The sequence below is a fragment of the Lepidochelys olivacea genome, assembly GCF_965140295.1.
Source record: "Lepidochelys olivacea isolate rLepOli2 genome assembly, chromosome: 11".
NCBI classification, from domain to species: domain Eukaryota; kingdom Metazoa; phylum Chordata; order Testudines; family Cheloniidae; genus Lepidochelys; species Lepidochelys olivacea.
The window spans coordinates 72,229,892-72,257,437 of record NC_140421.1 but is presented as its reverse complement, the minus strand read 5'-3'; the positions used below and the strand labels follow the sequence as shown (position 1 = coordinate 72,257,437).

At 45.0% G+C, this 27,546-nt stretch overlaps 1 protein-coding gene across 2 annotated transcripts; it reads right to left on the bottom strand.

The window, feature by feature from the left end:
* Window positions 1–946: 946 nt before the first annotated feature.
* SPP2 (secreted phosphoprotein 2) lies at window positions 947–27,310 on the bottom strand. Of its 2 annotated transcripts, XM_084643770.1 has the most exons (7): window positions 27,120–27,310; window positions 26,906–27,030; window positions 24,614–24,736; window positions 22,126–22,236; window positions 17,605–17,659; window positions 13,349–13,456; window positions 947–1,261 (listed from the first exon to the last, which is right to left on the bottom strand). In XM_084643770.1, exons 1-6 carry the CDS (start codon window positions 27,169–27,171, stop codon window positions 13,359–13,361), a joined length of 564 nt encoding a protein of 187 aa, XP_084499896.1. In that variant the 5' UTR covers window positions 27,172–27,310; the 3' UTR covers window positions 947–1,261; window positions 13,349–13,358. The 2 variants fall into 2 exon arrangements, with proteins under 2 accessions (XP_084499896.1, XP_084499897.1); XM_084643771.1 differs by lacking the exon at window positions 13,349–13,456 and having other exon boundaries at window positions 27,120–27,308.
* Between the last annotated feature and the right edge of the window lie 236 nt (window positions 27,311–27,546).

Sequence of the window (27,546 nt, the reverse complement as noted above, 5' to 3'; positions counted from 1 at the left end):
CGGGTGCTGTGACAGGGAGGCCGGATCCCTGTAAGCCCTAGCTTAAACTGGGGCTCATTGGAGCTAGGATCCTGGCACCTAGACCCTGCTGCAAAGCCAGGACTTTCAGGCTCCCAGCTCCAAAGCAAGTAGAAGATGGAACCCTAGCTTAGCTTGCAGGGAGCCAGGCAGGTTTTCTGGAAGGGAGAGGTCTGGGAAGACCTTACCTGCCATTTGAGAAAACTGAACTGGTTTTGTGAAACATTTTGGGTTCAACAAATCAGCATATTTTGATGGAACTCTTGTCAGAAAAGTTTCCAACCACCTCTAAATAGAACCTAGGACTCCTACTTTTTATGTTGGGTTATTTTTTATATTTCTAACTACTCATTCCTGCAGTCCTCACTGCCACTCCACAGATGGAGGGATCAGGTAGGGTGACCAGATGTCCTGGTTTTATAGGGATGGTCCCGATACTCAGGGCTTTGTCTCTTATAGGTGCCTATTACCTCCCTCCCCCATCCTGATTTTTCACACTTGCTATCTGGTCACCTAGGACCAGGACACTAGAAGCCCAGGGAGGGGGTCTGCCCTCATTCTGTGCCATGCTGCCCTGCTCTGTCAAGGTGTCCTTTGCAGACTCACACAGCATGATTTCAAAGGCAAGGACCAGGATCTATCACTACCATGGAGCTTCTGCTCCTTCTCTCTTCCATTCCAGCTTCTATGGAGAAAGGGTACAAGGACTATAATGTTACTCCACCTCTTAGGAGGTAGTAGCAGACAGTGTCACTGTTGCTGTATGGAATATTCTGGGACACTAGACCCCCTTCCTGTTTTGTGCGTGGAAAGAATAGCCTAGAGGGCAAAAATTGTTTTTATTGTGTTTTAAATTGAACAAGAATTAGTAACGAGCACAACAGAAAGTGATGAGTGTCGCCGGCGAGTGAGCCACCCAACACATGGAGACGATATAATGATCCTTTAATAGCACCATTATGAGATGATACACCGCACATTGGAGACAGTTATGCTAGGTGCATGAGACAGCTCTCCAAATGAGCCCCAATATACAGCAATGCAATAGAATGCCCATTTCCACACATTTGTGTGCATACTTCAATGGACATTTGCCATTAAATGGAAAGTGGTCGGGGGAGGGGGTGCTGGGAGTCAATATGTTACAAAATGGCTTTTGCTGATGAAATAAAGTTAATTGCTGTCGAGTTCCTCCTTCATGTGCTGGTTCTTTGGCTTCTGGTCCTGTTGGACCTTCAATTTACTTTAAAAAAAAAGAAAAGAAAACAAATCATAGTTAAAGCATTCAGTGTCTCATCCTTAACAAAACCTAATCAGACACAGCTTAAGGAAGGAAACCGTGTATAAACCTGTATTCATATCAGCTACTAATTATTTTCTTTAGCATCAATATCAGTTCACACCCTGCATTGCCATCTCACATTTCTGGTGTTCAGTAAAGAGGGTCCATAATATTCCATGGCTATTGCTCACACAGGTATGTTGAAATGTCATTCCTACAAGGTCACTCTCCCCAGCAGAAGTTGGTCCAATAAAAGATACCACCTCACTCACCTTGTCTCTCTCATATGCCTACAAAGTAGTCCCTCAGACTTTTGCAAATAGTAAGACCATATAACTGGCTCCGTGGATGAGGGGAAAGCGGTGGACATGTTGTTCCTTGACTTTAGCAAAGCTTTTGACATGGTCTCCCACAGTATTCTTGCCAGCAAGTTAAAGAAGTATGGGCTGGATGAATGGACTATAAGGTGGATAGAAAGTTGGCTAGATTGTCGGGCTCAACGGGTAGTGATCAATGGCTCGATGTCTAGTTGGCAGCCTATATCAAGTGGAGTGCCCCAAGGGTCGGTCCTGGGGCCGGTTTTGTTCAATATCTTCATAAATGATCTGGAGGATGGTGTGGATTGCACCCTCAGCAAGTTTGAGATGACACTAAACTGGGAGGAGAGGTAGATATGCTGGAGGGTAGGGATAGGATACAGAGGGCCCTAGACAAATTAGAGGATTGGGCCCAAAGAAATCTGATGAGGTTCAACAAGGACAGATGCAGAGTCCTGCACTGAGGACGGAAGAATCCCATGCACCGCTACAGACTAGGGACCGAATGGCTAGGCAGCAGTTCTGCAGAAAAGGACCTAGGGGTTACAGTGAACAAGAAGCTGGATATGAGTCAACAGTGTGCCCTTGTTGCCAAGAAGGCCAATGGCATTTTGGGATGTATAAGTAGGGGCATTGCCAGCAGATCGAGGGACGTGATCGTTCCCCTCTATTCAACATTGGTGAGGCCTCATCTGGAGTACAGTGTCCAGTTTTGGGCCCCACACTACAAGAAAGATGTGGAAAAATTGGAGAGAGTCCAGCTCTCACCAACAATAATGATTAGGGGACTGGAACACATGACTTATGAGGAGAGGCTGAGGGAACTGGGATTGTTTAGTCTGGGGAAGAGAAGAATGAGGGGGGATTTGATAGCTGCTTTCAACTATCTGAAAGGGGGTTCCAAAGAGGATGGATCTAGACTGTTCTAAGTGGTACCAGATAACAGAACAAGGAGTAATGGTCTCAAGTTGCAGTGGGGGAGATTTAGGTTGGCTATTAGGAAAAACTTTTTCACTAGGAGGGTGGTGAAACACTGGAATGCGTTACCTAGGGAGGTGGTGGAATCTCCTTCCTTAGAAGTTTTTAAGGTCGGGCTTGACAAAGCCCTGGCTGGGATGATTTAGTTGGGGACTGGTCCTGCTTTGAGCAGGGGGTTGGACTAGATGACCTCCTGAGGACCCTTCCATCCCTGATATTCTATGATTCTATGTTTGGCTAACCCAGACAAAACTGAAGAGATCACAGTACAAAATGTACAAAGTGACCTAAAACAGCTTTAGAGAACTAAAATTAGCACTACAATGGACAGTCTAAAACAGAGGTGGGCAAACTACAGGCCGCAGGCCACAACCGGCCCGTGGGACCATTCTGCCCAGTCCTTGAGCTCCCGGCCAGGGAGGCTAGCTCCTGGCCCCTCCTCTGCTGTCCCCGCTACCCCGCAGTCATGCTGCTGTGCGGGTAGCGCAGCTGGCTCTGGCCGGGCAGTGGGGCTGCTAGTCCTGCTGCTCTGAGCTGCATGGTAAGGGGGCTGGGGGGGTTGGATAAGGGGAAGTGGGGTTCTGGGGGGCAGTCAGGGGACAGGGAGCAGGGGCAGGTTGGACGGGGCAAAGGTTCTGGGGAGTGTGGTCAGGGGACGGGGAATGGAGGGGGTCAGGTTGGATAGGCGTGGGAGTCCCAGGGGGCCTGTCAGGGGCAGGGGTGTGGATAGGAGTTGGGGCAGTCAAGGGACAGGGAGCAGGGGGGTTGGATGGGTTGGCGGTTCGGGGGGGGCGATCAGGGGATGGGGAACAGGGTGGGTTGGATAGGCGTGGGAGTCCCGGGGGGCCTGTCAGGGGCTGGGGTTTGGATAGGGGTTGGATCAGTCAGGAGACAGGAAGCGGGGGGGTGGATATGGGGTGGGGTCCCAGGGGAGGGCAGTTAGGGGTGGGGGGTCCCAGAAGGGGGTGGCCAGGGGGGTTGGATGGGTTGGGAGTTCTGAGGGGGGCAGTCAGGGGGCAGGAAGTGGGAGGAGGCTGATAGGGGGTGGGGGCCAGGCTGTTTGGGGAGGCACAGCCTTCCCTACCCAGCCCTCCATACAGTTTCATGACCTTGATGTTGCCCTTGGGCCAAAAAGTTTGCCCACCCCCAGTCTAAAAGGAGGAGCCATTGCTCATCATAACATAGTGCCAGGTTTTATGGGAAATGCAGTTAAATCAAAGGTTCCCATGAGCCCTGTACTCTTGGGTTACATGTGTTTCTGGAAGAACACATGAGCATGTCTCCAGCATGCTCCGCCAGATTTTCATGGGGTAATCGTAGCCAGAAATCTCATTTCTAAGCATTTCCCTGCACACTACCATTCTATAAATTAGTGAAAACAACTGAGGCACAGACTTCTCCCAGGAAGAAAAGCCTAGATGAGCTGCAGTAAGCTACCAGCTAACAGCCACTCGCTGGCTTGTGTGAACAAGTTTGTGGCCTCAGCTCAGTTCCTCACTAACAGGTGTCCAGGTCAGAGAACTAGCACTGTAAGCAGCACTCAGTCTCAGAAGGACGGCAGGATCATGGACAAAGAGCTATTCTCTGGGCTAGGCATGGAACCCGGTGTGTAAATCCCCACCTATGTGAGGAAGTGGACATCATAGAATCATAGAATATCAGGGTTGGAAGGGACCCCAGAAGGTCATCTAGTCCAACCCCCTGCTCGAAGCACATCACCACTCCCTGGGCTATGTATTAGTTGTGGGGGTAAACACGGACTTAACCTTTGGTGCTTATGAAAGATGCCATCTTGACAGTACAGGAGAAAACTATAGGGCTTCCATCAGTCTGCCTTTGCCTGGGAATAAATCAACAACTTTGGATCAGGCCCCCCTAACTGCAGAGTCAAAAGGAGTCTTGCCTTTGGCTTCAATAGGCTTTGAACCAAGTTTGGAGTCTCCTGGGAGCAGTAGCAATTCCTAGACATCAACAAGAGCAAATACCTATAGACTCCGGGTCCAAGAGGGAAAGGCACACTCTGGAAAATCATAGTAGACAGTTTCCTCGACTGCTAAATGGCAGAGAAAGTGACAAGTCTTCAGAACAGCTGGAGTGGACTATTGTAGCCACTCTCCTATTTGTCAGGACACCTGGGCTTTGTTCTCCTGCAGAAAGCAGCCTGTGGCATTCTGATTTATAAGCAGGGCGGGGGTATCAGATACAGAGTGCAGAGATAGCAATAGCAGATTCTGCAGGGGAAGGGGCAACAGCTGCAGGGAACTAGGATCTTTGCCGCTGCCTGCCACCTTACCCAAGTTGCATAATGGTGAAATCAAGGGCCCTTGCTCTGGCTCTGTGCCAGGATGAACACTCACTCTGAGCTCATCAATTATGCAGCAGCTCCCAGCTTGCAGGGATTTTTTCTTTCCACCAAACAGAGATAAACCTCCTGCAGAGGATGAGGGGAGGTGGGGGGAAGTGAGTGACAACCCAGGGCTGGGCACTAAGTTCTGGAGAATGCAATGCTGTGCCTAAAGAGGTGGTCTCCTAATGAGTACACCAGGGATGATGTATTTTCCTCCCACACCCTGGAAACATGATGCATCCTACATTGGGACTGTCCTTTACCTAGAAGGACCAGGGCAGCTCTCAGATCCTCCCTGTATTTTTCATCCAGGATTCCTATTAGGTACGTACATACGATTAAGTCCAAGGTTAGCTAGGCTTTCATTGCTGGAAAATCCCAATATTCTATGCTGTCACACTCTTATCCATTCTGTTCGATCCCTCCTCAACTTCTCAATTGCCTCTTGTATTCAGAGTCTACTATAATGTGAGTCAGATGCCCAGCTCCATTGCAGTCAATCGCAATTTATCCCAGCTGAAGATATAGCCTTGTCTAAGACTATATTTCAAAACCCCCATTACTTTGCATTGGACCGGATCTGCTTTGAGGAGACACTGCCCTGGTGTGATTAAGACAGAGAAAACACATTAGTAACAGTGATGACCCACAGGTTACTTGAAGTAGAATCAGGGGCTTGTTGCTTTGTTTGTTTGACCTCAAACTTCAGGGAAATACACCCAACCCTGGACATGAGAGGGATTCAGAAAATAAACCCAGCTGCAGATTTCATAGCTGACTTCAGCAAAGAGAGATTTCCAGAGGCACAAAGGGGAAGCAGGTGCTCCACAGCCCTTTGTGGCTTTGACAATCTCCTCCTAAAACTTCCAATCCACACACCTGACCTTTGGAACATCCAAAGCCTAGCCCTCAGCTGGGGGGGGGGGGTCTCTGGCCTATATTTACCATTGGCAGCTTAACGTTTTCAGTTCATCCTAAGAAAGAAAGCAGGTAAGATTTTAAGAGTCATATGTTCCTCTCCATTTGCTTTATTTTCCTTTAAAAGGATGTTTTCCTGCTTATTTGTTTTTAGGTGTGGTTGGTTTTATTGGGGGCACGCGGGGGGGCATATACACTTTATACCTTAGGGAACACAAAATATTGGTGATATTACTGTTTTACCTGGATGACTTCTTGGGGGACTAAAGAACTGGTTTGGGAGACCTTGCACTCTTTAGATTAAAAGGAGAAGGGCCATGAATTTATTCAAAGAGAATCCCTCACCTCCCTCCCAAGTTTTATTAGAAGTTGGTTTAGAGAGATATTAAAAATGAACACAGATTTTTAGGCAGTCTGACAGACTCCATCCCCCTCTCAGTATCACTTCTTACAGTCTCTTGACCCTTCTGGGGTCATTTCACTAGCTTGCCAGCAAAACCAAAGAAAACCCAGTATTTCTGATGCAAGATCTGAGCAAAAGAAGTTTTAAAATAAATATTATACATAAAATTAACACACACACACACCCCCACCATAGGTCTATAGATGAAAGAGTTACAGTCATCCTTGGTGCCACTCTACTGAGCTCATTGGAATGAATTCACAATCTAACCACAGCCAATTATTTAATTTATTTTAATCTTTGTTTTAGAACATTGAGGGAGATCAAACCTTTTATTTACTCTTGATTTAGCTTTAGTTTTGTCATCTTGAGCCTCCTAATGGGAAAAAAGCCAGCTAGAAGAAAATAACTTGCATGCTGGAACAACACTGCAGCCTGACCATGGAAGTCGGAAGAAATTAGAAAGGTCAAAGATTACATAAAAAGGAAAAGCACTAATTAAAATGGTGTGTCAGCTTGACATGACTTGTGACTAGCATAAAAGAGGACAGACTTAGGGAAAGCATTATTTTTTAAATAGCGTGATGAAATAAAACAAGCCCTGATCTAGCAGAGTACTGGGTTTTCTCTTTTTAATTTTGACCTCTCGTTTGAAAGAAAAAGTACTCTCCCCTATCGTGTAATTTTAAACAAGAATCTGGCTCAGGATCGAACAGCTGCTTGGGGTTTGTCAGTGACTCACTGACATTAAACTTTGTCTAAAACTATCATTTTTCCAAACCGGAGAAGTTAGTTCAGCCTCCTCACATATGGTATGGTATCCTAGCTCTTTCTGCCCGGGCTGTGAGCAACGGTGCCAATCGTGCTGTGGTTACATGGTGAATAGGAACTGCACACAGGCCATCTCTTATCCTGTAGAAAGATTCTTCTGCTTAAAGAACAGCTTTCCTTTTCCTCAGCAGACTTTGAAAGTGTTTAAAATGCTAACCAGCTATCTTCATGGTGTGCACATTAATCTCATTTAAAGTCACTTTCCTTTAGATTAACTTCTCTGTCGCATGATATGGTGGGTGACATAGCAGCAGCAATTAGAACGACTCCCACGCAGCCTCTCAGAAGTAGGTTAGCAAAGACAGTTTGTGCAATGCAAGACTTACTGAAGCCAATGAATTGCTTGTGCCTTCACTATTATTTGCATTAATTAGACTCTAAATAGATTACCCTTGCAGCCAGACTGCAGGTGGAGGTGTAATGAACAGCTGCTGCAGTTACATTGCTTCTTTGTTCTTTTAGATACTGTAATACAGAGGTAATGGTTTGTATGACAGAAGGGCCCTGAGGCTCCATTGTGATAGTCAAAGAGACTGCTCCAGAGACCTTAGACTCTAAATAAACATGACAGACACAGGGGAAGTGGATGTGCCCAAGGTCACAGAGCAAGTCTGTGGTGGAGCTGTGAACGGAGGAGAAGCCAACAGAGGGAGTTTGCCTGGGAACGGTCCGAGAGGAGCTACGGTGAGTGCTGCATTAGGGGGACTGTGTTCTGAGCTGGTGGGGTGAATATCTGAGTGTCTATCTGCTGTGACCATTTGTTGGACTGGAGCTACTTTGACCCTGTGGTTCTTTGTTTGAAAAGTGTGAATTGGGAGTGCTTTGTTTCAGATGGGCCTTGAGTGGTTGATTGGAGGGAAGGCTTTGAGCTGGGGCAACTGCTTCGAACCAGCAGCCTTATAAAAAAGCAGCCAGTTGCAAACCGAGTGAGTGGCCAACAGAGGAGAAGCCAACAGAGGGAGTTTGCCTGGGGTTGGGAGAGTTCCCATAGAGTTTTAGCCTTTCAGGCTTCTATTAGCAGTAAATACAACATCTGAAGAGGCTCTTAGGAGGAAGACAATATGGATAGTGAGTCTGTTGTGACCTGCACAGGATGTGCCATGTTTGTCTTTCTCCCAGAGGATAGAAGCGACTTCATCTGTACAAAGTGAAAGCTGGTCTCCATATCAGAAGAGAAGGTTAAAGGACTAGAGACCCAAGTATCAACCCTGCGTTGCATCAGAGAAAATGAAGATTTTCTGGATAGAAATCAGTGTTTGGTACTGCAGCACAGCATGCTGAAGAATCTGAGTGGGCAGTGCAGAATGGGAAGAAAATTGGCAGCATGTGACCTCCAGAAGAAGAAAGAGGAGAACCCATGTATCCCCAATGCAGATAGAGGTAAGAAAGCATTTTCAGGCTTTCTGCACAGGTACTATGGCAGAGAATGATTTGGAAGAGTCATCTGAGGGACGGGATCAGAAGGAGACCCCATCAACCGGAAGGCATGGGATGCATTGTTCTAGGGCTCAAGAAGAGGAGATGGGTGGTGGTGGTCAGGAACTCCCTCCTAAGGGGGATGGAGTCATCCATCTGCTGTCCAGACCAGGAAACTCGAAGTGTGCTGCTTGCCTGGAGCTAGAATTCAGGATGTGACGGAGTGTCTGCCGAGACTGATCAAGCCCTCAGACCACTCCCCTTCCTACTTCTCCATGTGGGCACCAATGATACTGCCAAGAATGACCTTGAGCAGGTCACTGCAGACTACATGGCTCTGGGAAAAGGATAAAGAAGTTTGAGGTGCATGTCATGTTCTCATCCATCTTCCCTGTTGAAGGAAAAGGCCAGGTAGGACCATTGAATTGTGTAGGTAAATGTGTGGTTACGCAGATGGTGTCGGAGAGGGGGCTTTGGTTTATTGGGCCATGGGATGTTGTTCCAGGAAGAAGGACTACTAGGAAGAGATGGGATCCACTTAATGAAGAGAGGGAAGAGCATTTTCGCAGGCAGGCTTGCTAACCTAGCGAGGAGGGCTATAAACTAAGTTCACCGGGAGATGGAGGCCTAAGCCTTGAGGTAAGTGGGAAAGTGGGACACTGGGAGGAAACACAAGGAGGAGGGTGCAACAGGGAAGGCCTCCTGATTCATACTGAGAAAGTAGGGCAATCGGCTAGTTATCTTAGGTACCTGTACACGAATGCAAGAAGCCTGGGAAACAACCAGGAAAAATTGAAAGTCCTGGCACAGTCAAGGAACTATGATGTGACTGGAACAACAGAGATTTGGTGGGGTACCTCACATGACTGAAGCACTGTCATGGATGGGTATAAACTGTTCAGGAAGGACAGGTGGGGGAGAAAAGGTGGAGGAGTTGCACTGTATGTAAGAGAGCGGTATGATTGCTCAGAGCACCAGTATGAAACTGGAGAAAAGCCTGTTGAGAATCTTTGGGTTAAGTTTAGAGGCAGGAGCAAGAAGGGTGGGCATCTGCTATAAACCACCAGACCAGGAGGATGAGGTAGATGAGGCTTTCTTTGGACAACTAACAGAAGTTTCCAGATCACAGGCCCTGGTTCTCATGGGGAACTTCAAATCACCCTGACATCTGCTGGAAGAGCAATACAGCAGTGTACAGACAATCCAGGAAGTTTTTGGAGAGTGTTGGGGACAACTTCCTAGTGCAAGTGCTGGAGGAAGAACTAGGGGCCATGCTCCTCTTAACCTGATGGTCACAAACAGGGAAGAATTGGTAGGGGAAGTAGAAGTGGGTAGGCAGGGTCCTGGGCAGCAGTGACCATGAGATGGTCGAGTTCAGGATCCTGACAAAAGTAAGAAAGGAAAGCAGCAGAATATGGACCATGGTCATCAGAAAAAGCAGACTTTGACTTCCTTCATGAACTGATGGGCAGGATCCCCTGAGAGGCTAATATGAGGGAGAAAGGAGTCCAGGAGAGCTGGCTGTATTTTAAAGAAACCTTATTGAGGATGCAGGAACAAACCATCCCAATGTGCAGAAAGAATAGCAAATATGGCAGGCGACCAGCTAGGCTTAACAGAGAAATCTTTGGGGAGCTTAAACACAAAAAGGAAGCTTACAAGAAGTGGAAACTTGGACAGATGACTAGGGAAGAGTATAAAAATATTGCTTGAGCATGCAGGGGTGTAATCAGGAAGGCCAAAGCACAATTGGAGTTGCAGCTAGCAAAGGATTTGAAGGGTAACAAGAAGGGTTTCTACGGGTATGTTAGCAACAAGAAAGTGGTCAGGGAAAGTGTGGGACCCTTACAGAATGAGGAAGGCAACCTAGTGGCAGATGATGTGGAGAAAGCTGAAGTACTCAATGCTTCTTTTGCCTCTGTCTTCACAGAGAAGGTCAGCTCCCAGACTGCTGCACTGGGCAGCACAGTATGGGGAGGAGGTGAGCAGCCCTCAGTGGTGAAAGAACAGATTAAGGACTATTTAGAAAAGCTGGACATACACAAGTCCATGGGGCCGAATGCAATGCATCCAAGGCTGCTAAGGGATTTGGCTGATGTGTTTGCAGAGCCCATTGGCCATTATCTTTGAAAACTTGTGGCGATCGGGGGAGGTCCCAGATTGGAAAGGGGGAAATATAGCGTGAATCTTTAAAAAATGGAAGGAGAACCCAGGGAACTACAGACTGGTCAAACTCACCTCAGTCCCTTGAGAAATCACAGAGCAGGTCCTCAAGGAATCCATTTGGAAGCACTTAGAGGAGAGGAAAGGGATCAGGAACAGTCAGCATGGATTCACCAAGGGCAAGTCATGCCTGACCAACCTGCTTGCCTTCTAGGACGAGATAACTGGCTCTATGGATATGGGGAAAACGGTGGACATGGTATACCTAAACTTTAGCAAAGCTTGTGATACGGTCTCCCACAGTATTCTTGCCAGCAAGTTAAAGAAGTATGGGCTGGATGAATGGACTATGAGGTGGATAGAAAGCTGGCTAGATCATTGGGCTCAATGGGTAGTGATCAACGGTTCAATGTCTAGTTGGCAGCCGATATCAAGTGGAGTTCCCCGGGGGTCAGTCCTGGGCCCAGTTGTGTTCAACATCTTCATTAAGGATCTGGATGATGGGATGGATTGCATCTTCAGCAAGTTCGCAGATGACACTAAGCTGTGGGGAGAGGTGGATATGCTGGAGGGTAGGGATAGGGTCCAGAGTGACCTAGACACGTTGGAGGGTTGGGCCAAAAGAAATCTGATGAGGTTCAAGAAGGACAAGTGCAGAGTGTTGCACTTAGGACAGAAGAATCCCATGCACTGCTACAGCCTGGGGATCAACGGGCTAAGCGACAGTTCTGCAGAAAAGAACCTGAGGATTACGGTGGATGAGAAGCTGGATACGAGTCAGCAGTGTGCCCCTGTTGCCAAGAAGGCTAACGGCATAATGGGCTGCATTAGGAGGAGCTCTGCCAGCAGATCGAGGGACATGATCGTTCCCCTCTATTCGGCACTGGTGAGCCCACATCTGGAGTACTGTGTCCAGTTTTAGTCCCCCCACTACAGAAGGGATATGGACAAATTGGAGAGAGTGCAGCAGAGGGCAACACAAATGATTAGGGAGCTGGGGCACATGACTTATTAGGAGAGGCTGAGGGAACTGGGCTTATTTAGTCTGCAGAAGAGAAGAGTGAGGGGAGATTTGATAGCAGCCTTCAACTACCTGAAGGGAGGTTCCAAAGAGGAGGGAGCGAGGCTGTTCTCAGCGGTGGCAGATGACAGAACAAGGAGCAATGGTCTCATGTTGCAGTGAGGGAGGTCTAGGTTGAATATTAGGAAACACTATTTCAGTAGGAGGGTGCTGAAGCACTGGAATGGGTTCCCTAGGGAGGTGGTGGAATCTCCATCTGTAGAGGTTTTTAAGGCCCGGCTTGACAAAGCTCTGGCTGGGATGACTTCACTGGGGTTGGTCCTGCTTTGAGCAGGGGCTTGGACTAGATGACCTCCTGAGGTCCCTTCCAACCCTAATCTTCTATGATTCTATGGTTTCCATTCCAGTGCTCAAGCCACTAGACCACTCTTTTCCCCCACCACCCTGCAGCTCTAGATTAAGCTTTACATTAATCATTATTCCTACAACAGTCTGAATGGCTGCCAAGTTGTACCTGTGTGTGTATTTGAATCAAATATGGCTACACAGCAGGAACACAGTCAGGACTCACCAAGAGATTTATAACATTTCAAGATGTGCCCTCACATCAGACACCTCAACAAGGGCATGATCCGGAGCCAAAGTCAATTGGAAAGGCCCTAACTACACATGATGTGCTTTATTGCTGACAGAAATTTCCTCTGTATCAACCAGGACAGGTCGAGAAAAGTGGTAGAGATGAAAGAGTGTAGGCCTGTGAACACCAGAGTTCATTCTAGGCTACTGAATCAAGGATTTATTTGTGGGGACGGTTTTTGGGATGTGGAATGGGATTAAACCCATAAATATATCACAGTCTCCCCAAAAGCTATCTGATGGCAGTAACCTCCAGTCACTACCTGTCCATGGAGCTATCCAGTCCTGAATGCCTGCCAGGCTCACAGAATATGAGGGGGGACGAGAGAGGGGGGCGGTTAAAGAGACTGCCAAATTATTACATTTGGATGAGAGAGCAGATTGGATGGGCTACAAACTCCATCTTTTCAAACAGTTTCTGTGCTTGTTGTGACATGTCAGTTTAGAGTTCATTAGTTATTAGTTCATTTCCATGGTGACTACACAGCACATTATACAAAAGTGTTCCCTTAATTTGGCCATTGCATTGTAGAACTGCGAGCATTTCTTTTTACCTGAGTAACACAGTGCTACTGCTGTTTCCATTCTTGCTTGTCTCATTGGCATTGCCACCAGTAAAATCTGTATGACAAGCAACAGCAAGTCTCGGAGCTTGGGTCCACAGACTGGGGCTCACACTATAGTGCTAAAAACAGTTGCAGATGTTCAAGCTCAGGCAGCAGCTCAGACCCCAGAGAGGGCTTCAGAGCCTGAGCCCAATCATCTACACAGCTATGTTCAGTGCCATAGCATGAGCTCAAGTCTGTAGCCCCTGGCTCTGTGCCTCATTGCCGTGAGCTACTGCTTGTTTTGTAAACATACACTAAATTCCGAGGACAGGCTGGCTTCCAGCACACTAGTAGCCAAGTCACAGTTTATGGATTCCTATATTCTCAGGAGGTCATTTATTCTAAGCAATCAGATTCCGAAGTTCCAGGATATACCTTGATAGAAGGCACATTCAAGAAAGTGTATTTACCTGAGTGGGGTTATTCCAATGCATAGGAGTTTGTTTTACTGGATTTGCGCTGAGCTTTATAGCTCTGGCGTCTTCTCCCTGCAGAGAAGGCCTCAGGAGCAAGTTTAGCTTTTCGAAAAGAATATGAAAAGTTAGTGGGTCCCTTCAGCATTCTCATGAACGGTTTGAACAGGACATTCTCCCAAAGCATCGGAGTAAGGGTTAGGACAGTCAGGGTCCAACCCCATACTGAAAAAGCACATACTGACTTCTGATGAGGTGAACATCATGATGTACAGACTTGAGGTAAATACTGAATGAGGCCAAGCAGAAGTCGGGATTTCCTTTATGGGAAAATCATGATGTTCACCAACATGAGCCATCGGTCTATGCTGGGGTATATATGTTCTGAACATAGCCATGAGTATGCGTAATCTCTCCATGGTGGCTCTGAATTGCTGGAGCATCACTGTATTTCCATTTTACACTGATGTTCCAAAAAGAGTATCAGCTCCCAGCTGTGGAGCGGGGATCCAAACTTTGAAGATGATGAGGAAGAACCGTTACCACCTCAAAAGGTCTCCATCAAGGAAATCTGGGACAAGCATCCCATTTTGTCATGGGGCTGCTTTGAGCCAAAGGGCTGTGTTCTGTTCAAGATTAAATCTTGTGCAACTAAAGAATTTCAGCCCTCTACTAAACATTCTCTCTTCTAAGGACTGACTTTACTGACACACGTATTTAAACATGGAGCTGGAATCTGGCCCTTTATACAGCACAACTATTCCCTGAACACAGAAGAGCAACAAAAGCCTGCTGTAAGCCACAGCCTGCCACTGCCTGATCTGCCTCCTGCAGTCTAGAGCCCCATCTTCCTAAAAATAGAGATCTCTGCAGCTGCATCCAAAGCCTTATGAAACAATGACAGCTGCTCTATATGAACTTGTGTCAAGGTTCTTTCCCCACTCTGAACTCTAGGGTACAGATGTGGGGAACTGCGTGTTAAAGAACAGGGAAAGAGCCCACTTGGAGACATCTTCCCCCCAAAATATCCCCCAAGCCCTACACCCCCTTTCCTGGGGAAGGCTTGATAAAAATCCTCACCAATTTGCATAGGTGAACACCGACCCAAACTCTTGAATTTTAAGAACAATGAAAAAGCAATCAGGTTCTTAAAAGAAGAATTTTAATTAAGGAAAAAGTAAAAAGAATCACGTCTGTAAAATCAGGATAGTAAATACCTTACAGGGTAATCAGATTCAAAACATAGAGAATCCCTCTAGTCAAAACCTTAAGTTACAAAAAGACACAAAAACAGGAATATCCATTCCATTCAGCACAGCTATTTTACCAGCCATTTAACAAAAGGAAATCTAATGCATTTCTAGCTCGATTACTTACTAACTTAACAGAAGTTCTGAAGAGCATTCCTGACCTGGTCCCGGCAAAAGCATCACACACACAGACAGACCCTTTGTCTCTCCCCCCCCCCCAGCTTTGAAAGTATCTTGTCTCCTCATTGGTCATTTTGGTCAGGTGCCAGCGAGGTTATCTTAGCTTCTTAACCCTTTACAGGTGAAAGGGTTTTGCCTCTGGCCAGGAGGGATTTTATAGTTCTGTATACAGAAAGGTGGTTACCCTTCCCTTTATATTTATGACAACTTGTATGGCTATGAAGGGTGGGGTGGGAGGTATGGAGTCCTTTCCTAATCCCCCACTATACACACTTTTGCAAGGAACAGCTAGAGTCCCTGCTTGAACCCTGAGCACAAAGGAAGAGTTTCCATGATGCCAAGAGCACTAATTAGATGTTCAAATGGAGCAGTGGGGATGTGCTAATGGCCCGGCCCTCTCTGCATAGGCTCTTGGACAAGCAGCAGAGCTGGGAGCACATGTCTCTCTTGCCAGGTGCAGCTGTTGTTCCAATGCACCTAGAGGTTCTGCCTCAACATATCCTCCACATGCAGCATGCCTCCAGCTGTGGTGCTGATTGCCTCCTGCACTAGCTCTAGCATTGGCAGGAAGAGCTACAGGATAGGTCTGTGGGACATCCTGGGCCAGGTCAATGGTCCCTCCAGCCCAGTAGCCTGTCTCTGACAGTGGCCAGTGCCAGGTGCTTCAGAGGGAATGAACAGAACAGGACAATTATCAGCTGATCCATCCCCTGTCGTCCAGTCCCAGCTTCTGGCAGTCTGAGGTTTAGGGACACCCAGGGCATGGGGTTGCTTCCCTGACTATCTTGGATAATAGCCATTGATGACCTATCCTCCATGAACTTATCTAATTCTATTTTGAACCCATTTATATTTTTGGCTGTCACAGGTTTGACTGTGTGTTGTGTGAGGAAGTATTTTCTTTTGTTTGTTTTAGCCTGCTGCCTGTTAATGTCATTAGGTGACCCCTAGTTCTTGTGTTATGTGACCGGGTAAATAACACATCTCTCTTCACTTTCTCTACACCAGTCAAGACTTCATAGACCTCTATCATAACCCCCCTTAGTCGTCTCTTTTCTAAGCTGAACAGTGCCAGTCTTTTTAATGTCTCCTCATATGGAGAGATCTATACACCATGCTATTAAACATTGGCCTAGCAATGTTTTGGGCAAAGAGTAAATTCACCCAAAAATGCTATTCATGAATTCAGCTCAAATTGGGCAAATAGTTTCAGCCCAAAACCAATTTTGAAAATGTTAAATCGACATTCTATTCCAGAATTGTCAAGCTGAATCAACATTCAAACTGTGTCATTCGACCAGAAGGAAGTTTTCTGTTGTTTTTATTTTGTCAAGAAAACCCTGAAAAAAATTCAGCTTCAGTTTGAAAGCAAGCTTTCCCACCCCAACCCGTTCAGCCAATGAACCAAAAAAAAAAAAAAATCCATTCCTTGCTCAATTCCAGGGTAACAGAAGACCTGCCCAGGGGAAGCTTGGAAAAAGATTGTGCTGGTGGGCACAGGAAGAATGCAAGTGTCACCACTGCTTGAGATTGCAGACTGCTCCTCTCATAAATATAAAGGGAAGGGTCACCACCTTTCTGTATACAGTGCTATAAAATCCCTCCTGGCCAGAGACAAAGTCCTTTCACCTGTAAAGGGTTCAGAAGCTAAGATAACCTCACTGGCACCTGACCCAAAATGACCAATGAGGAGACAAGTTACTTTCAAAGCTGGAGGGGGGGGGGCAACAAAGGCTCTGTCTGTGTGTTGCTTTTGCCAGGACCAGAGCAGGAATGCAGGTCAGAACTCCTGTAAAGCGTTAGTAAGCAATCTAGTTAGATATGCATTAGATTCTGTTTTGTTTAAATGGCTGATAAAATAAGCTGTGCTGAATGGAATGTACATTCCTGTTTTTGTGTCTTTTTGTAACTTAAGGTTTTGCCTAGAGGAATTCTCTATGTTTTGAATCTAATTACCCTGTAAGGTATTTACCGTCCTGATTTTACAGAGGTGATTCTTTTACTTTTTCTTTAATTAATATTCTTCTTTTAAGAACCTGATTGCTTTTTCATTGTTTTTAAGATTCAAGGGTTTGGGTCTGTGTTCACCTATGCAAATTGGTGAGGATTTTTATCAAGCCTTCGCCAGGAAAGGGGGTGTAGTGCTTGGGGGGATATTTTGGAGGGGAGACGTTTCCAAGTGGGCACTTCCCCTGTTCTTTGTGTAACACTTTGGTGGTGGCAGCTTTTAACCTAAGCTGGTAAGAATAAGCTTCGGCCGTCTTTCATTCAGGTCCCCACATCTGTACCCTAGAGTTCAGAGTGGGGAAGGAACCTTGACAGCTCTCCTCTCCACGCTCTCAGAATTACATGTCCTCCCATTCCTGTGAAAACTAGTGATAGTCTGGTCCTTCGCCTGGTTGCATCGCTATCATTCCACATTGGCCACTCCCTCAAGTTATGCTTCCCTGTCTCACCCTCACCTTGGATCAGTAAGTCAGGGTTTTTTACCCCATTCCAATCAGAGCATTCACCCAAGCCTCACTACCTCAAGAATATATCGAGAATTCAAAGCACCTACGCTAAGGTTAGGGTGGCTATATGGTAGTTGAGAGGGTAAGAGAAACCATGATTTGAGGACTTCAATAGCTCAGACATAGGTGAGAGGTTTATTACAGGAGAGGGTGGGTGAGATTCTGTGGCCTGCATTGTGCAGGAGGTTAGACTAAATGATCATAATGGTCCCTTCTGACCTTAATATCTATGAAAATCTTGTCTGTTAGGCTGCCAACGATATGCATCAAAGCTCTGAGTGACAAAGAGTCAATCACCCAGATTACTTACCTTCATTGCGACTGTCACCCCTTCTATCTGGGGCCATCATTTCCATGAACATCATCTAAAAATAAAGAAATCTTTCAAAGGCATATATACCAAGCTGTCAGAGTAAGCCACAGTCAAAGGCAGCCTTTTGGATTTGCAATGATTTTATCTTTTTTAAAGTTACTCTGTTTGGGAAAAACACCACTGAACCAGCCTAGGGAAATATAAGTACCAGAAAGGGGACAGCCAGTCCAAGAGGAAACTGGCTTGCTAGCCCTGACTGGCATGCAGGGAAATCACCTTTAAAATAGGACCCTGGAAATAGATGCTCCCCCCGCTCCCCAAATCAAGAGGAGCTTTTCAAAGGTATCCCCTTGTTAATTAGAGCCTCTGAAACGAATGAGATTAGGGACTTCGGCTTGGAGCCTTTGGGGTTTTCTAGAAGCCTTTAGTGTTTATACCAAAGTCACTCTGTCCCTGCCTGCCAGTAGCATCACATGGCCACGAGCCTGATCTTGCCCCCCTGAAGTCAATGGGAATTTTGTTGGAAGATGACTGGTCCCCAGGCCATTTATGGTAACAAACGTATGACCATAGAAATTCTCCGTTCCAGCAAGCCAGCTTCTCTGATGCTCTGCGACACTTCCAATCAACCCCACCCACAAGCAAGCAGGAATTCTCCCCTCTCGTGTTGCTGCAGAGACAAGTGCTTTGTGGTTCTAACTGAATTCACTGGTGCCAGGACTGGCCCTTCAGTCAATCCATGGCAAGGCTGCCTCAGCCTTGTTTGTCTAAGCTAGCTTTTGTACTGTGACAGGGAAGGGAAGGGCGGATGTGCCCCCTCATCCCACTCCCAACACCTAATCACAACATGCCGGACTGGGAACTCCTGATCTAAACCATAACCTCCAAAGGCAGATTTACAGGGCACCTTTTGCAGAAAGAAACTTATTTCCTTTTTCTGTGGCATCACTTCCCTTTGGCTTTTATGCTCCATAAATACTATAGCAACTGTTTCCTGACAGAAATAATGGCAGCAATCAGCAATTTTAAATGACTGTTAAAGAGTATTCACCAAAATGACTCTACTCCAAAAAGTGAGTATTTCCACTGAAACCCCACTGTAGGAGTCATGTTAGTCAGGAAACAGAATCAATGCTCCAGATATACCCACATAGCTTGAATTTTAAACACTCAAACGGCACTGCTTCCGTGCTACAGATCATGAATTCCTAGAAAGTATTCTCTGAACGGTTTGGAATAGGGACTAAACACAAGAAAGTCACAAGCTACTCTGACAAATCAAAGATGCTGAAGTTTGAATCTTGCTACAAGTTATTCATTGAGCTCTAGCATTTAACCAATGGCACAAGTTGTCCCCATACTCTGGCACTATAAGCTTTTGCCTGAAATGAAAACTTCATTTCTGAACATAATTATTGGGCACAACCTTAAACACCATGGCAATTAACAAGAAACAGAGTGGTGCAAAATGTTCAAACACCAAATGTAACAAAATCAGGTACAAAATCAGAAAAGCAAGTTGCAGAATGAGTTATACCCGGAAAGGGACATAAAAGATAATAAGGGCTTGTCTACACTTAAAGTGCTGCAGCAGCACAGCTAGGAAATCTCCCGTCAACCTAACTCTGTCTACACTGGGGATTAGATCGTTTTAACTGCATCACTACGGGGTGTGGATTTTTCACATCCTTGAGCCACGTAATTGTACCAACTTAATATCCTCGTCTAGACCAGCCCTAAGAAAAGGTTCTATAAATACACAGGAACAAGAGAAAGACAAAGGAGAATGTAGGTCTGCTACTAAGTGGGCAAGGACAGCAAATAATAGAGGACATCAAGAGGCCTTAGGTGTTACATGCCTATTTTGCTTCAGTCTTCACTAAAAAGGCTTAATTGTGACCAGATGCTTAACAATTAATATTAACAAGATGGAAGGAACACAAGCCAGAATAGGGAAAGAACAGGTTACAGAATATTTAGGTAAATTAGATTTTTTTCCAGTCAGCACAGCCTGACACAATCCACTGTAAGGTACTTCTGGAACTAGCTAATGCAATCTGAACCATTAGTGATTATCTTTGTGAATTCACAAAGGATGGGTGAGATCCCAGAGAACTGGAGAGGAGCAAACATAGTACCGATCTTTAAAAGGGGGAATAAAGATGATCCAATCAGCCTGACTTTGATACCTGGAAGGTTATTTGAACAAAGATTAATTTAACAATCAATTTGTGAGCACCTAGGGGCTGATAGAGTACTAAGGAATAGCCATCATGAATTTGTCAAGAACAAATCATGCCAACCTAATTTCCTTTGGCCTAGTAGATGGCCAGGAAGCAGTAGACATGATATATCTTGATTTTAATAAAGCTTTTGACAAAGTCCCACATGACATTCTCATAAACAAGCAGGGATAGTGTGGCCTAGATGAAATTACTGCCAGGTGGGTGCCACAACTGGTTGAAGAACAGAACTTAAAGAGTAGTTATCTATGGTTCACTGTCAAACTGGGAGGATGCCTCAAGTGGAGTCTCACAGAGGTCCATCCTAGGTCTAGTACTGTTCAATATTTTTATTAAAGACTAGGATAATGGAGTGGAGAGTATCTTATAACATTTGTGGGGGACACAAACCTGTAAGGGGTTGTGAGCACATTGGAGGACAGGATTAGAATTCAAAATGACCTAGACAAATTGGAGAATTGATCTGAAATCAACAGGATGAAATTCAATAAAGACTAGTGCAAAGTACTACATTGGGGGGGGGGGAATCAAATGTACAACTACAGAATGGGGAATGACTGGGTAGGTGGTTGTACTATTGAAAATGATCTGGGGGTTATAGTGGGTCACAAATTGCATATGAGTCAGTATGATGCAGTCGCCGAAAAAGCTAATTTTCTAGGGTGTATTAACAGGAGTGCTGTAAGACACAGGAGGTAACGGTGCTGCTCTATTCAGCACTGGTGAGGCCTCAGCTGGAGTGTTGTGTCCAGTTTTGGGCACCACAATTTAGAAAAGATGTGGAGAAAATGGAGAGAGTCCAAAAAACAACAAAAGTGATAAGAGGTTTGGAAAACCTGGCCTATGAGTAGGCTTGGCAGAGTTTGAAATTAAAAAAACTATGGATAATCTGAATGTTTATTTTTAAGCATTTTTTCTATTTTTATTTTTTAAAATTTTCACAGTTCCGGGAAATTATGGGGGAATCAGACTATACCTGGTTAAAGACAGTAGACAGATATAAGAAGTTAAAGTTTTGCAATAGTTTAAACACAAATCGCCAATATCTCATGTCAAAATATACAACTAAGAAATTCTGAAGCAGCATTTTTCTTACTTTGCCTATCTGTACATTTTGATTATTATTGATGGAAATATTTTTTTGTCGGTTTGTGTGTAGCCAATGAAATTGACATTTACCAACAAAAATCGAATCCTTCCAAGTCTACCTATGAAGAAAGGTTAAAAAAACTGGTCATGTTTAGTACTGAGAAAGAGAGACGGGGGTGGGGAGTGGAGGACCTGAGAATAGCCTTCAAATATGCTAAGGGCTGTTATAAAGAAGATGGTGACCAATTGCTTTCTGTCTTCACTGAAGGTAGGACAAGATATAATGAGTTTAATCTGCAGCAAGGAAGATTTCTATTAGATTTTAGGAAAATTTTAGGGATGGACTAGATGACCTCTCAAGGTCCCTTCCACCCATACATTTCGATGATTCTATGACGCCATCCAGAACTCAGCTGCTTCCGTGCTTTGTTACAATCTGGAAATGCAGGAATATGTTTGTCCATCAGTGGGAAAACTGACACCCAGGTGAACCTGGTTTTGCATCAAAGTCTTTCAAAATGTGCATATTTGCATGGTTTTGAAACAGAGCCAGGTGGAGCTCAGCTATTTTGATCAACCTTTACCCAAATCCAGGAATCGAGTGAAGCGGATCAAAACCAAAGAAGAATGTGGAACAGTTCCCAAAGTGAAAGTGCTTTAGTTATAATATGAAGTGCTTGGACTAGTGATGACATGATCACCAAAACAGAAGTGTAGGTGAATAAATTATATTTGTTTCTGACTATTAGAGCTGCATATCTGCATCTTTATGATCATGCAAACAAATACTATGCTGGACAATGTAAAATTAGTGTCAAAGTCTGCAACTCAAGTTCTACCAAGGTATCCATCAGGGAAGATCAAAGATCCCAGCTGATCTGGGGTGATGCCTGAGACAAAATAGCCAAGTTCCAGACCAGGAGAGGGGAACAGAACACTGTTGGGAGAGGCAGTTCTTGTTCTTTGTTGGTGGTGTGCTGAAGGGCTGTTTCCCCCCCTAAAGTGATCACCACATTTGTCTCAGTCATTCACTGTTTCAGTGGAGCAATCTATGAAGTCAGGGTGTCTTCTGATATGCATATGCAACTCCTATTCAGGTTAATGGAAGCCAAGCCTATGTGCACCAGAGGCAGAATTTTCCTTAAGACAAAGCTGCATGGCAAAAGCAAATTTTCTGCTTGCTTACCTCCTCACTGCTTGAGGATTCTGAGCTGGACCCATCCTGGCTGCAGTAAACTGTCAAGTTCTGTATCTGCTCTTCAGAGACCCACACTGTACTTCTGCAGAAGGCCGTTTGCTGTAATAGATCAAAATAGAGTTCACTCATTCAGGTATGGAGGCTATGGCATAAGCCTACTGGCACTGCCCAGAGAACAAGTTTCAATCACAAGTCATCAGCCTTTTGATAGCCAGCTACCAAAAGCAGGGACCTGAGAGAGCACACTTTTCACAACCATGGATTAGCCTTTGGTTCTGGTCTTCCAGCAAAACTTATTTGTGGCAGTTCAGTGTAGTCACCAGTCTCTGGAGTCTTTCCATTTTTGAACTGGGTGTGTATGGCTTTTGTGCTCCTGAAATACATCACCTCCACACCCTGGAGACTGTTGCCTTCTGCCCAACCACAAATAGGGGCATAATGGATAGTGCTAAGGTGAGGTACCTCACACTTGCTTCCCCAATGTTCCTCAGCCCCCTACAGAAGGAACCCCTCCAGGGTGGGGAGAACATCGGTCCCTTCTGATCCACCCAATAGTTTTGTCTTCTGAAGGCTGTAGTGTTTTGGTCTAATTCTGGTTGCTGGGCTGGGAGGTGTTTAGTGGCCTGTCATACAGGCGGTCAGACTCGATGCCCATCTCCATTTCAGAGGCCCTTTTCATCCCCTTGGCTCTCTGAGGTTGCAGACGGGGAGCTATACAGTGCTGAGCTGGTAGTAGCCCCATTTTTTTAAATTACTTCTTTAATCACCAGACTGGAGGCGGTAATGATTAAGCGGCAGTTTCATCCAAACTGAAGTACAACCAACAGCTATTTTAGGTGATGGAGTACTCCAGGGTTGCCCTTAGCTCCATCCTGGTGATATTTTGATACTGTATTTTCATACTTTTGCATGTTTATTAGGATTGCCTGTAAGTGACACAAAGCGGAGAAGACAGTTTGAAATTTCTATTCCCTCATTTGGGGAACTTTCCTGTACTTCACCTGACCGAGCTGAGTAAGGACACAATTGCAGACATAGTAGTATGTGCAATACACACAGGCATCAAATTCAGCCACTGGATAGGGACTCCCCTAAATGATAAAATCCACTGACTAGTTGCCAATGGACTTGGGTGTGGCCCTGTGATAGACTTCAGTTAGCCTGTTAACTAGTGTTGCCTGATAGAGGATTCAGGGAGTCCTTCAGACTGCTCTACTCTATGCCAGGAAACAGGCCAGCATATAGCACAGCTCAGGAGTGGGAGACTGTGTGCAGAGGTGGCTTTAAGCCACATTTCCTTCCGCTCCCATCCTGGGGCTAGCTGGCTGAGTGACTATCAGATAAGCATTAGTTTTTAATGAATCCTAAATATCCTCAAACAGCTTGGTTTTCATATTATGCTCATCCTGGTAGCAGACCAGCTACATGGGGGACTACCCTGGGAAGCAAAAAGGACTTCAACATCATGGTGGATAGTCAGCTGAACTTGAGCTCCCAGTGTGACAGCATGGCGAAAAGGGTTGATGTGATCCTTGGGATGTATAAACAGGGGAATCTCGAGTAGGAGTAGAGAGGTTATATTCTCTCTATATTTGGCACTGGTATGACTGCTACTGGAATCCTGTGTCCAGTTCTGTTGTCTCCAATTTCTCAATACCCTTCTGGAATTGTTGAGGGTTCAGAAAAGAGCCACCAGAGTGATTAAAGGATTGGAAAATTCAAGGAGCTCAATCAGAAGGTTAAGGGTGACTTGTTGAGCATTGAAGTACCTACACAGGGCATGGACATTTGATAATAGAAGGCTCCTCAATCTAGCTGACAAAAGATACAACAACATCCAATGCCTGGAAGTTGAAACTACATCAATTCAGACAAGAAAAAAAAAGTGTCTCTTAAGCGTGAGAAGAATTAACCATTGGAACAATTTACCAAGGGTCGTGCTGGGTTCTCCATCACTGGTCATTTTTAAATCAAGACTGGCTGCTTTTCTAAAAGACCTGCTGTAGTTCAAACAGAAATTCACTCAGAAAAGTTCTCTGGCCTGGGTTCTACCCACGAGGGGTCATTCTCGATTATCACAATGGTCCCTTCTGGCCTTGGAATTTATGAATATGCTGGAGAGGAAGATGTAGGAGCAATTTTTCAGTCGGGTATTTTTTGCTGTGAAAAAAACATCTTAACTACACCTGTGTTGTTAAGTGAGGCAATATAAAATAATGAAGATGGGCTTGGTCTGGTCCTTTCTAACATGGCATAGAATACACTTCTTTCTCCCACCCTGTGCATGTTGAGCAGGGAGGAGTCTACAGCAGCTTATGTATAGTGGCCAGTCCTCAAATGTCATTTACTTAATGCTTCAAGCCAGGTATTTGCTTAGCAAAGGGCTTGAATGATCAGCACAAAAGCTGACAGAATCCCAGGCCATGTTCAATTACAGAGAGGGTGTTTTCCATGCTAGGAGACCCGGCACGCTTACCACATAGTGTCCCACTCTGAAGTTACACGAGGACGGGTCCTTCTCTGAATCTTTAGTGCAGGTGGTTTCTCGAACAATGAAGTCCAGCATTATACTGTAGTCATTGTTATCCAACAGGTCAACCTGTATACGAAGGAAGGGCCAATAGCATGTGTGATTGCTGCTTGAGTTGCTTTTCTCTGTGTACACTACACGGTACTACTGCCTCTTTGCCAAACTGTGACAGAAATCAAGGCCTTGGGAGTAAGTATCCCGTCTGGAGCAGAATGCCAGGGACAGGGTAAGGGTATTTTCTTGTGGACATTTTGTAAATAAACCAGTTACACCACGTCTTATTTCCTTCAACAGAGTTGGTAAAAGCTGCACACAACTCCTCCTGCAGAAGCCTCAGGTAAGGTGCGATGGCCCCAAGCAGCACCTGCCATGAGTGACTCTCTAGGGTCTCTCGCCAGTGCAAATTGCTTAATTAAACAGTTCCCTTCCTGCCCCAGTCCTGGGGTTTTACACCTGGTGCTCCCCTGTAGCTCACAGATTTCCTCTGGGAGTATATGGGCTCTGAAAGAGTCCGAGCATCAGCTCTCCTGTGTGGTTGCTTTGCCATCCAAAAGGAACCTCAGAGCTCTAAGGGCTAACAGTGAGACTGCTGCTTTAACTCACATGCTCTCCCTAATCACACACACACACACACACACACGTCATTAGCACCTTTCAACCCAACAGCAAGGCTACTGTTGAATCACAGCTCCGCCTTGTGTGCTGTAAACAGTACCAACAATGAGCTGTCAAGGCTAGAGAATCAGAGATCAGTTACAGTTAACCTGCATCCGACGAAGTGGGTATTCATCCACGAAAGCTTATGCTCCAATATGTCTCTTAGTCTATAAGGTGCCACTGGACTCTTTGCCGCTTTTACTGTGTCTACTGTTAACTACCTTATTTATAAGGTATCTGTTACACCAAAAAAACCCAAGGATGATTGCTTTAGAAAAAAAACTCCCTATTGAGCTAAAAGGAAATCTTTCCCGGGTTTTCTCTTTCAATCATTACCCCTGCAATTGCAACTTACCATTCACCCTATGGTTTATTCATGCCTGGCTAGGGTATAGGTCTGTCATCTCATTATTTTAGCTTATAAATGTCACAGAAGCTGTATAACAATCCATTTCCAAAGTGAGACCCTTAAAAAGAGTGTCTGTACAGTGCCTAGTACCATGGGACCAAATCTGGTTGTTGCCTTTAGGCACTACTCACAATATAAGTGTTCAATAATACCGAACAATAATACTATTACCAGAACCGGTGCTGAGTAGTACCATCCAGCAGGAAACATGATAAACTTTAAAGACTGGCGGGTACATTTGCAGTTATATGTATTAAGGACTTCTCTCCTCTTCCTCTCATTCTTATTGACTTTTCAGACCCAGTGAATCTCCCTTTCACTTTCAGCACCTTATTTTCCAACCTTGCTACCTGCAATATTTCCAAACTAGATTTATTCCAGCAGGACCATGGGACACTCATCATGCAGGAGTAGGTACATTCCAAGTTTAAAGTTTAGAAACAGTGGGGCTTTGGGTTTGTCTGGGAATGCAAGCCTCTTAATTTTATATCAAAATGCAGTAGTTACAGCATATGTCACTGGGGCTAGAGGTGTGACAGTCACATTTGGTTTTTTGCTTTTCAAAAAGTCCCTTGTGGAATAACAATTGAGCATAAGAAACTTGAACCTGTTAAAGCAATTTTCTAAGGAAGCTGTAGGCACTGAAGGCAGCGAGGACCAGCAACACATGACCAGTAGAATTGCTGCCATGATACTACATACAGATTGAAAATGTTTAGACTGCATGAATGGTGAACGTAAGTGATAAGGAGAAGTGCATCTACTAAATATTATAAACACTGGCCAAGAAATGTTCAACTGAGCCACATTACAACGCACCCAAAAATGGAAAGCACTTTTCTAGAGCTGATTGAAAATGCCAATTATTTTTCCATGGAAGATCATGAAAAAATTGTTTTTCCTTGAAGTGTCCCTCAAAAAACCCCCAAAACCCACGGTTTTTAAGGCAAATGAAAAGCTGAAAACTGACAATATTTTGGTTTTCCAAAAAACATGATTTTAGTTTTTGAAAACCAAGAATTTTGATTGAATGACAAGGAAAAAATCATCTTTTTTTTTTTTGGAAGAAAATTAGCACATTCCAAACCAAAAGAAAATTGGTTGACATTTCCTGGTTTTTCCCCACCACAAACATGTTTCAGTGACATTTTTTTGACTAGCTCCACACTCACCCCTCTAACGTAGCTCTTGACGACGCCAAACAGGGCTGGCCATTGTGATCTAGAATTCACTCTTCCAATGGAGGCATGCAGAGCTTCTTCCGTGATGGACAGTTCATAGTCGTACACTGGCAATGCTGACACAAACATATCACAGGCCCATTAAAACAAGCATTAGTCATTCATCCAGTAAGAATGGATGCTCTTCCTATTTAGAGGAACTTACCAGAACAAGACCAAACACTCATCACAAGGACAAAAATGAATAAGGTCTTCATGGTTTCTCTTCTGGAAAACCTAACTTTCCTCCTCTAAGCAGCAAAGTCTTCCCTTCAGGTTTCCAGCATATATTTCTCTGCCTTTATATAATGCAACCTTGATACTCCGCCTGACCTTCCTGTGTCAGAGCTTAGCTATAAACATTGCACTTTAAACAGAAAGGATTGATCTAACAGCAAATATTTGTTAGGCTTTCTACTGCTTGTGGGAATTCTCCATCACAGGGATACTGCAATACTTCTCCACAGGTCTGTGACCAAATCAGAGAAGTCAGGGAGCATCAGAAATACAGCTCCTAACAAGCTCCACGTCCAGTTATAACAGTTTGCTTCTAGCCTTTGCTCTTCAGTTTAAAGCCACTGGATCAGACCTAA